General features: G+C 41.1%; 1 protein-coding gene across 1 annotated transcript; it reads right to left on the bottom strand.

Annotated features, from left to right (window-relative positions):
• Positions 1–534: 534 nt before the first annotated feature.
• dclre1b (DNA cross-link repair 1B) lies at positions 535–4,236 on the bottom strand. The gene is made up of 5 exons (XM_079274172.1): positions 4,099–4,236; positions 3,717–3,937; positions 3,039–3,204; positions 2,642–2,824; positions 535–2,273 (listed from the first exon to the last, which is right to left on the bottom strand). Exons 2-5 carry the CDS (start codon positions 3,912–3,914, stop codon positions 997–999), a joined length of 1,824 nt encoding a protein of 607 aa, XP_079130298.1. The 5' UTR covers positions 3,915–3,937; positions 4,099–4,236; the 3' UTR covers positions 535–996.
• Between the last annotated feature and the right edge of the window lie 6,829 nt (positions 4,237–11,065).

Here is an 11,065-nt window from a genome sequence, read left to right as displayed (position 1 = left end):
TCTAAGATAACATGTTCAAAAGGGTGTATGAAGTACAGGGGATGACTGGTAGACATCATTTGCCATGTTGGAAATGCCCAATGTTCTGACAACTGACAAATATAAACCGTGTCAAATCATTTGAACGCAGAGTTGTAAAGCACTGTAGTCCAACAGGTAAGATTTGGGATTAAAACTATCACAGCGAGTTGTTAAATACGCACAGAGGGCAGCCGACCAGCACGCAGCTGGTTTATGTCATGTCTACTCAAAACGGATAAGAGCAGCTACTTTTAAAAGGTGGTCATGGGGACAAAAACAACTTTGAAATGCACAATAACCTGTTGTAAGAATAATATAATCTGAAGCAATCATGCTTTTCAATACACATGCATGTTTTTAAGAGAAGTGATTTTGGCCTCTTGACAATTCCACTTGGATCGTTAATGAATATGATGAGCAGCAACATAAAACATGTTTGCACACTGATCCATCTGCAGTAGTTGACTAACAAAGAAAGAACACTGCCACAGCTGCTTAAGGATATACAGGGAACACACTTTATTTTCAACAGTATCTTCTCAAACATTTTTCATTATAAAGTACAAGTAAAAATACAGATGATACCAAAATCACCATTTATCTTTAACACCTTGATTCTCAACAAAAACACAACAACTCCAACAACACCAGTCTTGGAGATTTCACAAAAGTCCATTATTCAAACACAGTGGAAATACACGAATGAAGGTGAAAAATGCAGATCTAACATAAGACTCTTATTGTCAACTGCTCAAAACAAAGAACGGAAAAGCAACCGCTTTTACAAAACCGGTGGTTCTCGAGGCAGAAAAACAAAACAAGAGTAACGAGCTTACTTGTCTATCATTGTGGAAATGTGACATTACAGACGACTGTAATCTGTGCATCAGCCCCGACCGCATATACCGGTTTGTTCCTTCCATTACAACAAAAGTAATTCGTTTTTTAATTAGATTATTTCAAAAAACTTGAATGTCAGGTCACACTATTTGTCTGGATGTCATCTTCTTGTTCATCACAGAGAGGAGAGAGAGAAAACTGTTGCACAAAGCTCTGCTGCAGGAGGCCACACACCTTCATGTCCTCCTCAGTGAAGACGAGAGCCTCTAAAATACTGCTTTCAAGCTGCTCTATATACTCCTGCTTCAGCTCAGTCTCCGAGCTGGATGAAGACCAGGAATCGTTATCGAGGCTGCTCTGCAATGTTGTCACGATGTTGTTCAGTTGGTCATTTGACATTATGTCACTGTCCTGATCAATTCCATGTCCACTGTGCTGACTCATACTGTCACTCCCTGACAATGTGTGGTTGTTGTGAACATTACCATGTCTGCTACGCTGGCTGCTGTCATTTTCATTTGAAACTATGCAGTTTATTATTTTGGCATTGGTTTCAAAAGGCCCTCTTGTCCTCCTGACAGACTTCAAGCAGGCCTTGGTGTTGGTCCGGATCTCCACTGGAGCAAAGTTGCTCTGGCTGAGTTGACTGAGCGGCACCGACTCAGCCATCACCATATCTTCAGACACTGTTTGGACGATATTGAGGCTCCACAAATCTCCAGTCCGTCTTCTGTTTTTGTTCGGGGTGAGGTCCTTGCTCAGGTCAACAAGCTTTTCACCATTTTCTGTGTCCATCTCATCCTCAGAAGCATCCTGCTCTGCCTCCTCCCAGGCTTCTTCACATGGCTTCTTGGATCCCCTATCAGGAGACTCAAATACCACCCCTTTGGGAACAAGAGGTTGGCAATGTCTGCGGCGAAGGCTGGTGTATGCAGAGGAGCCGAGTTGGCTCTCGGGCTGTCTCAACATGTAGTGTCGGACGGACTCAGGCACCAGGATTTCATGGCGCCTTTTGGTGGGCAGTAAGGCAAAGAAACTTCCGGGTAGATGGTTTCCTACAATGGGTACAAGGGAGGTAGGTTTAAGTGCGGAGACAAAATCCTCCAGCTCTTGGTAAGAGGAGTGGTCGGAGTACGGCACCACATGGACGTTGGGGTGAAAAGAGACCAGGGGCCTGCTGGTGGGAATGATGGCCAAAGTGGGTTGTTCTTTGTTCCACTGGTTTAAAGTGGCAGAGCAAATCTCTGACTGTTGCACGGCTCGGATACGACCGGCTCCTGGGTCAGTGGTGAAGACGTCAGGCAGCTCCAGCGCTTTGAGGGTCTCCATCCTCTCAAAGCTCACCTCGATCCAGGTCTTAAACTCCATCGCCAGCTCCAACAGCAGGGACTCCTTTCCAAGTGCGTAGAGACCTGCAAGGCAGCGCAAGAGAGCATGAGGGTCTGTCTCAGCTGAGCGTGCGGAGCAACAGCAATGTCACAAAAAAAAGAGAGTGCATCTTTTTGCGAACTGGCAAACCAAGATACTTTTCAGGCTGTTAGCTTGATTTGAACCTCGATTAAAATCACTTTTTTAAACATGTACAGGGGTGTGGCAATAGAAAGATGTGTCAAAGACAGCACACATAGTCACAATGATGGAAAAAAAGAACTGTTTCAAATAAAGTCAAAGATGTTAAGAGAGCTGACGGTATATAACTTTTTGAGAACCTGTATGTTCATCCTGTTGAGATGAGGAGAAAGTATAGAAGGCATGTTTAGAAAGGGCTAAATAAAATTACCTATGACAACACTGTGGTTGGGGTGTCTGCGGATGATCTCTTTGATTTGTTGAGTGGCTCGCTGTCTGGAGGGGAGGGTGCGGTTGGGATCACAGTTGGTGTTGTCTAGGTACAGGACGTCTATAGTGGTGTTGGTCCTCAGGCACGGCTCACGCAACATGGAGGGAGTATATCTGAAGTCACCTGAAATGAATAATGTGTCAATGCTTACGGTTACTTGATTCCGTAATTGATAAAGTACCTGCACATATTTGTATGTCATATGATACCAATGACGATGTTGGAAAGCAAAATCAAAATACTGAAGAAAAAAAGAAAAGAAAATAGCGTTACAATTTTCATTCTACATCCTAGAAGTATCAGATGAAATGTGTTGCCCATGCATTCAGACACTGACCAGTGTAAAGTATAGAGCCAAAGTAGCCTTCGAAGAGAAACATGACAGCCCCCGGACAATGGTTGGCGTCCATCAGTGTGACTGCCAGCCTCTCCTTGCCGATGTCATCCAGTGGAAACAGGTAAGGCTCATCTAGCTCTAGTGGATGGATCCACTGTTCTTTCACCTGATCAAAAAATAGAAATGATCAGCAGAAGAACTACAGCTTTACATCTACTGTTGTTCTTAACCGCGGCAACCCTATGATGCCAATCTTCTTCTGAAATACATGCAACACATAACAAGGGCTTGGAATAATGTTTAACATGACAAATATGTTGACAAAGTAAATTTTAAAAGAGGATCATCCATTAATTTTGTTTGCTGAAAATTATTATTATATTAAACAAGGACAGTTAAGTGAATGTTGACTTCAGTTAATATTTTAGCACTGCAAAATAGATATGAGCACAATTTAAACCAAATCTGACTGCAAAAACAGTCAGAAGTCATTGTTTTACTAATGTAAAGCACACAGACCCGTGACCAGTTGCTCCAATGAGCCTGCACGGAGCCCATCCGCATTAAACAGTCCCTCCAGTTAGCTACAGCACACTGAACTGTTATGAAATAACGTGACATTTTACCTGGGTGGTACTTTAATTTGAGTCACAGTACACACGCCTGTGTTTCCCTCACCTGCAGTTTGAGTCTGAGCAGAGCAGCGGTGGTTGGTGAGCAGTAGATGGGCCGGTTGCTCCAGGTGGAGGACAAACCCACCGTGTGGTCGCTGTGCATGTGGGACAAGAAAAACAGCCGTGTGCCCGGACACTTCCGCACGTGCCAGAAGTCCACGGCCAGCGGGGTGTTGGGGATGACTTTTCCGTTGCCTGACATTGTCTGAGGTTCCACTGGATGTCCTACAACCAGAAACAGGTGAGCTGACAACTGTTTATTATCTATTATTATAAAAATAAGACACTATAGTGAACTACGGACGTGCTAAAAACAATGTGGCTAGCAGCAGTTAGCATTAAACAATTGTTTCGTTATTGTGCGATTATGAAATCTCTTGTCCAACCTTCGACATCACAAGCAGCTGGCCGTCGTTACATGTTCAGTCACAGTGTTTACAGCCGTTTATGCACCCCGCCATTTCTGTTTTTAAGTTAACAATCAACGCCCCTTCATACATGTGTGATGTATGCGCCGCGTCCCTTTCTTCTTCTTCTACGGTGTTGTACTGTAGCTGTCGTTCAGGTTGTTGTATCATACTGCCACCTGGAGGTTGTACCATGGAGGGTCCCATGGACAGGTAGCGAGCCTGTTCTGCGATGAAAACAACACACAATTAGATGATGACGATGATAGTAAATTAGAAATATACATTTTGGCATTATTTAAAAAAATATAACTCACTGTAAATCATATTTATGTGATTTACTGATTGAGTTTTAAGTCAAATTAGAATTAAAATGTTTGATAGACCATTTCACTTATAATTGGGACATAACGTATATTTGTTTTTTTTTCTAACATCATCTTTCATAATTATTTTCTGTTGGAAATGGTTTGCCATATATTCATTACCTTTAGTTTCATTTTCTAATCCCCAAGGGCGTTAAAAACAGCAAACTCAAAAATATCTTCACAAGAAATGAGTAATGTAAACAAATGCTGCATGAATGGAAACAAAATTAAACACACAAGACATGGACAACCACAGAATGCATCTTAATCTATCTGGTTTCTAATTTCAACATATTTTCAGTTTTTGAAGCTTTTTTAGATAACAGTAAAACTCTCTATTTGTCCTTTTTCTTAAATTAGTAAAAGCCAATCGTCAGAACTAATAATCCACAATACCACCAAGACAAACACTCCCGAAGCAATTTATTGATCTGCAAAGAGGTGGTTAATTAATTAATGTCAAACATCTCCCTCAAATTGCTTGAATTGTGGTTTACTCTCCAGAAGATGTCGCCAAGAGAGAGGAAACGGTTTTGATTCGATTTCTTTGTGTGAAATAGAATATTTCTCGGTAATACATTTATTTGTAAGCTGCTTACATTATGAGAGATTTAGAAAGGATATAAATGATATAATAAATATAAAAGCTACATATTCATTCATGTTCATTTTGATTTATACTTTGATTAATATTCAGAAAACAATGGCCTATGCTTTTAATGCTACACCATGATTTTTTTATCCACACAATGACCTAAAAACATGTCTTGAATCTTTCTCACTCTATATGCAAGCTTATTTTATTCTATTACAGAACATAAACAAGAAGCAGTACAATGAATAAAATGTGATACTGGATGATGGATTGCGTCCTCTCTAAAACCTTTGCTGGCTCATCTGGCATGATGGTTTTATAAAATGGGAGCGTCGCTATGGTGACAGCAATCCATTGTAGCCCTCCCTACCCGTACGTTTGCACACTACTCACTTTTCAGGATTATACCTTGCTGCTTATTCACATTCCCCTCACACAGCGTATGTCCTCTCCTTGTATCCAGAGGCACATTAATCATGCTCTGCCTTACAGTTAATTATCTATCTTCCCAACACACACGCACACGCACACACGCACACACACACACACACACACACACACACACACACACACACACTGTAGAAACCCAATGCGATGAAATGGTGACTGAACAGGAGTGGCTCGAGCACAGTCAGAGGGCCCCTGTTACTTTCACAGCTTATACTTTGTGATACGTTAAACAGCTGGATGCCCTTTAGATTATTGCACACGGTGTGAGGCAACTTTATACAGTCAAGACACAAGTCAGCAAGTGATTACAATGTTACCCTAAATGTAAGATACTTTCGTTAATTCTTTACCATTCGCCGTATTTGTAAATTATTTCCTTTATGCTTTCTTTTTAGTAATTGGACCCTATACCTCTATCCTCACACACATATTTTGCCTTTGGCATGTGACTAATGAGTACAGTCATACCTGGCACATACAGTAAAAAAACAGCTACAGTGAATAGCAGTGCTGCAGTTTGAGTAAAATTATGATCATATGGAAAATAGTCCTAATATAGACTCCACTATCTAAAGGATTTCAAGATGAATACTGCACCCAGGAAAACAATATGTGACCATACAAACGGTATTTTATTATCAGTCAGAAACATTTGAACACTTCCACAAATGATTGAGCATCTTCATTAAGACTTAAAATCTCAGTCCTAATATTTTTATACAAATAAACAAGGCGCAGTACTTTATTCTCCACAATGATATTAATAACGCACAGAATAAAAACAGCGTCACTGTTTACATTCGTCAAGGCAAAGCTTGCTGAGGTCAGGAGGATGACTTGTCTTTTCTGTCATCTTGTTATGCAGAGAAAAACAAAAGTGCTGTCAGACAGCAGCAGTGGTGCTGCGAAGCCAGATGGCTGCACAGTGTGTGATCTGCCACTGCCGGTATCAAGAGCAGTGCTTTGAATCCTCCATATATGCTTTTATTGACGTCCGTATATCACTGTGACTTCGCTCATTCTTTTTTTCTACATTACTAAAACTAGTTATAAGTACTTTGGGTATACAACTCTGTGACATAGTTGTATTGAAGACTAAATACATTTTGGTGACCAAATTGTCCCCTAAATCCAAAAATTGTCCCATGCGAGATTCTGTGGATTCTCTAATCTCTTCCATCACTAGTTATTGATCCCACGTGAATGATGAGCAATGTGAGCTATTCCCATTTGTCTGAGCCAACAAATGTGTACAGTGAAAAGCAGTAGCAGCTTTATTTCTTACAACCCCTCCAGGGATGCTGCAGTGGCGCTATACACAAACTGCTGTGGAGAAATTTATGGACATGTGTGAGAAGATGTCTCTTGGGTGCCAAGAGCAAGTTGCCGGCCAGAATGAGCTGGTGAGTACACACATTCTCACTTTGGCAGACACATTCACTTATTTCATGTCTTTATCTGTTTATCTCTCCATCACTCCCTTGTTCCGCCAGTCTCTGTCTTTGTTACATGTTCTTAACTTCATCCTCTTCCACTCTGTCATCCTCAATAGGGTTTTCAGGAGGTATCTTTTTGTGCTCTTGCAGTTTGTCATTTTGACACTCTGCCACACACACTCCCAGCACAGCAGCAGGACTGCTGTCTGAACCTCTTTACAGACTTTGTGATTGCCTTCTTTTCAAGGTGTTACTGCTGTAACAGAGGTGGAGGAGCTGCTATTTGTGGCCAGGCTTCATGCCATAACGTGCCCACACTATAGTGTGGGGTATGAGAGCAGTTGATTCCCCCACTCATCTGATTTGATTAGCTCAGTTCATTAGACTTTTAGCAGTGGGCTGGGTGGTGCGGCACACAGTCAGCCTGCTGAGGATCCCCACCGACCAGCGAAGAGTGCAGTTTTAAGGGCTGCATTATGCATAATGTGCATGTAGCTTGCTGTCAGCAGGCCGGCGCTACATACTGAGGGGTAGATGACTCTCGAATTGTCTTTATTTTTGAATTTCTCTCGGTAGGAAGCAGGCGTGGGCAAAATCATAACCATATCCTCAGCCTTACGTGAAAGAAAGAGTCTGAAAATTGCTCAATAAACATGAAAAACCTTTTTATTTTATAGATTGTTTATAAATGTTAAAAAATACACAAATAATTTTGATGTGCTATGATCTAAATTCTCAGAGTTGTGAACCGTGGGGGTGTTTGAAGGTGATTCAGGCAATGTTTACTGCACTGAAACTGCAAATATGTTTCTTGTGCTGGACTGAATTTGTGTAATGCTGTGTGTGTATAATCCATTTCTCTCTGGCACAGGCATAACTAATAACCTGCCCTGAGCAATGGGTAGAAGCTTTCATGCTGAAAAAGAGGATTTTAGCTAGTCCTAAGATTGTTTGCAGTTTTTCTAAAGTAGACAGAAGTGTGTGTTAAAGAGAGCTCTTGTTGATGTCCCTCACATGACAACAAGCTGACAACTCCTCACAAATGTATTGTCGACAACAACAAGGACATCCAGTGTATCATTTGTTTTTCCACATGAGCGAGGAGAAACGTTGTCATCCAGTGATCCGATTTATACATTGCTTCAGTCTGTGCATGTGGCACGTTTTGCACGACTGATTTGCTGCTGTGATGTAAGATTTGCAATCGCTGTCAAGTCAGTTCTGTTGACATCCCTCCATTACTCTTCTCGTGTAGATCAGGACAGGATTTCATAGAAGGGGTTTTACATCTAGACTGTCTCATAGATGCAAAGCACAAAGAGGCTTTTTAGGAACAAAGAACTAATATTGTAGGTGCATCACTGAGACGGCCCAGAGATTATATGATGCTTGGCAAAATGAAATTCGGCAGTAAAAGCATCATTCGCCTGAAAGAGAGAGAGACTCTTATTCAGTCGTGAAAAATGTCTGCTGGCTGCATGCTCGAGTGAAAGTACAACATGGGTGAACATAGACGAAATAAAAGGCTATACTATGGCCAATCGTCCTGTGAGGTTGTCAAAAAACATCAGTGTCTAAGTGAATTTGAAGGACCAATGTTCAGAGTTTATGTAATTTCAATTTATTATTTAATTTTGCTTTAACTCTTAACAGACACCAGTAGTACCCTGTACATGAAACTGTAACTGTAAAGACGTGATGAATAATTGATCGTTGAGGCCCCAGAGAAACTGCACTCACATGGTGGCAATGTACTTCGGTGTGTCAATGTGCACGTTTGCTCATGATTTAGCAAAGTGCTCCCCATGTGCATAATAATAATATAATAATAATACAATTTATTCATAGAGCGCTTAACACACTTATGCAACAGGATCTACAGATACTACAGAAGAACTGTTCGATTGTTTCCCCCAACACTGTTACAACACTCATGAGACTGCAAGAAAACTCCACTGTGGCTGTTTCCCTTCTTGATTCACACGTTCCCTGTACTATTGCCCGATGGGAGTAGTGATGAGAAATGTTTTGTTGTTGTGGGTGAATGTGGAGGTTTGGTGTGTTTTGTTGGTTCGTTGCTGATGGCAACCTTGAAGGGGCTGGCCCTGAGTAGCTGTTGGTAATGGGGATAACCTTGTTTCGGGCTATTACAGTCTTGCTGGTAAGGCCGTCAGAATAATACTTTACCCTGGTGCTAATGAGGCCCACATACACGGCTGCCTCATTACAAAAACAATGTGGCAAATACCACTATTGTAGCTGATGCTCCCATGAACCTGCTACTACAAATTCATTTGCAGTAAATTAAAAGGTAGCTGTATTCTCTTAGGATTGCAAGACAATCAATGCCCGGTCTCTCGATTATTAATTTACTGTATAAGAACAATATATAATGAATGACACTTTACAGCAACAATGAGTAGTGAGGTCACAGGATGTTTAATTTGTCTGCAGGCCTTTTAGGCTGTGGAGATTCACAGCCGGTTATTCCAAATGTCCTGACAGTGTTCAGCATGCCCTTTTGTCTGCAGGGTTTTCAATCACTATACGTCAGTAAATATCAAATATGAGGTCAGTACCACTCACTTTGATAGCAGTTTGACTCTTCTACCCCCAGCAGGATTAGGCTGCTGAGTATACTTGCACAGAAAGGGAGAGAAAGAGAACACATGGTTTCAGTGAGAGCATGGTTTCATGTACTCCATCTCTGTTACAATAGATTTGAAACTGTAAGAATAGAGTCTTCAGTGTAAATGTGGGCAGTTGTTGTTCGTGCTGCGGTTTCTTAGCGGATAAGTGGCTGTTTTTTTGGTGATGAGATGGCTGAAGGCAAACTAAAGCAAGTGATGAAGCATGGTTTTCAGCACAAACATAGTCCAAATAACAGGATGATGCTTTCTGGCTAACCCACTTTTTGTTATACTGTAGTTTTGAAAACTGTGGATTATTCACAAAATAGTTGAAATTATTCATGCAGCTCCAGTTGGGCTGACATTAAAGACACTTTTATGGCATCTCACTGTCTTTCCCCCCCAAGATGCCTGTTTTCATGCTCTCCTTTTTTCTGATGCCTGTGTTGTCTTTTCCAACCGCAACCTTTTTCATCGGGCTTCACAGTTTTCCTGGTTCTAAAATCACAGTTTGAATTTCAATATTCCAGCATCCTGATATACACAATACATTTGAATCTCATCATGATAGCGGTAGCACTAATTGACAAGACTAAAACACAAGCAAAGCATTATACTGCATCTCTCCAACGGGCTCCAAGAGTCTAATCAGGCAAATCTTAAGTGCTGCATGAAAATATAATCTGTTGACTTTCGTTTGTTTTCATCCTCTTTTAGATCTATTTAAAATGATGATCAAACTCAAAGTGAAGTGCCCGTAGTTGACAAAATGCGTATGGATTTTGAAAAAGCCAGATGTGCACACAGGCGAAAAATGCTCAGGTAAACATCTGAGAGAGCTTCCACCGCAGAGAGGGGAGTGAATGAAAAATGCTCTTTTATCTCCCCTCTCTCCCTCTTCCTCTTCCCAGCCAGATGCCAATATGTAATGCTCATGGATGGCCTGCTCAGCATCAATTACAGCCACTGTAAACGGAGGTGAATCAGTGCACATGTTAGGGCTCCACGGCTGACTGAGACAGCTGATACAACAGTTTTAAAGGTCATATAGTGAGGTATTCATCTGACACTGTAGTTAGTGGTGTTGTTCTGGACTGCACTGTATTGAAAGGTTTTTCCAATTTATTTAATTGTTATTGGCATTGACCAATGCCACATACAGCCTTTATAGGCTAAGCTAGTTTGCAACGCCCGTCTGCTGCTCTGTGACCCTCGTCAACCCCAATATAAACTAAAATATCTTTAAATATGATGCAATGCAACACCATGGGGAATCAACTCTTCTCTGACGTGTTGTCAAAAAAGCTGAATATTACAAACACACGTTTTTTTTTGTTGTGTTTAATAGTTTTTTATTGCGTTACACTGTTTATCGAATAAGCCTGTAATTGAGTCTATGTCATTGAATGTGACTCAACCGTGACGTAAACTGATGTAGCTTGGATGAATAACAACATGCCAGATGTT

The sequence above is a fragment of the Melanostigma gelatinosum genome, assembly GCF_949748355.1.
Source record: "Melanostigma gelatinosum genome assembly, chromosome: 8".
Taxonomy (NCBI): Eukaryota; Metazoa; Chordata; class Actinopteri; order Perciformes; family Zoarcidae; genus Melanostigma; species Melanostigma gelatinosum.
The sequence above is the reverse complement of the archived record's forward strand: the minus strand, read 5'-3'. Positions and strand labels throughout refer to the sequence as shown.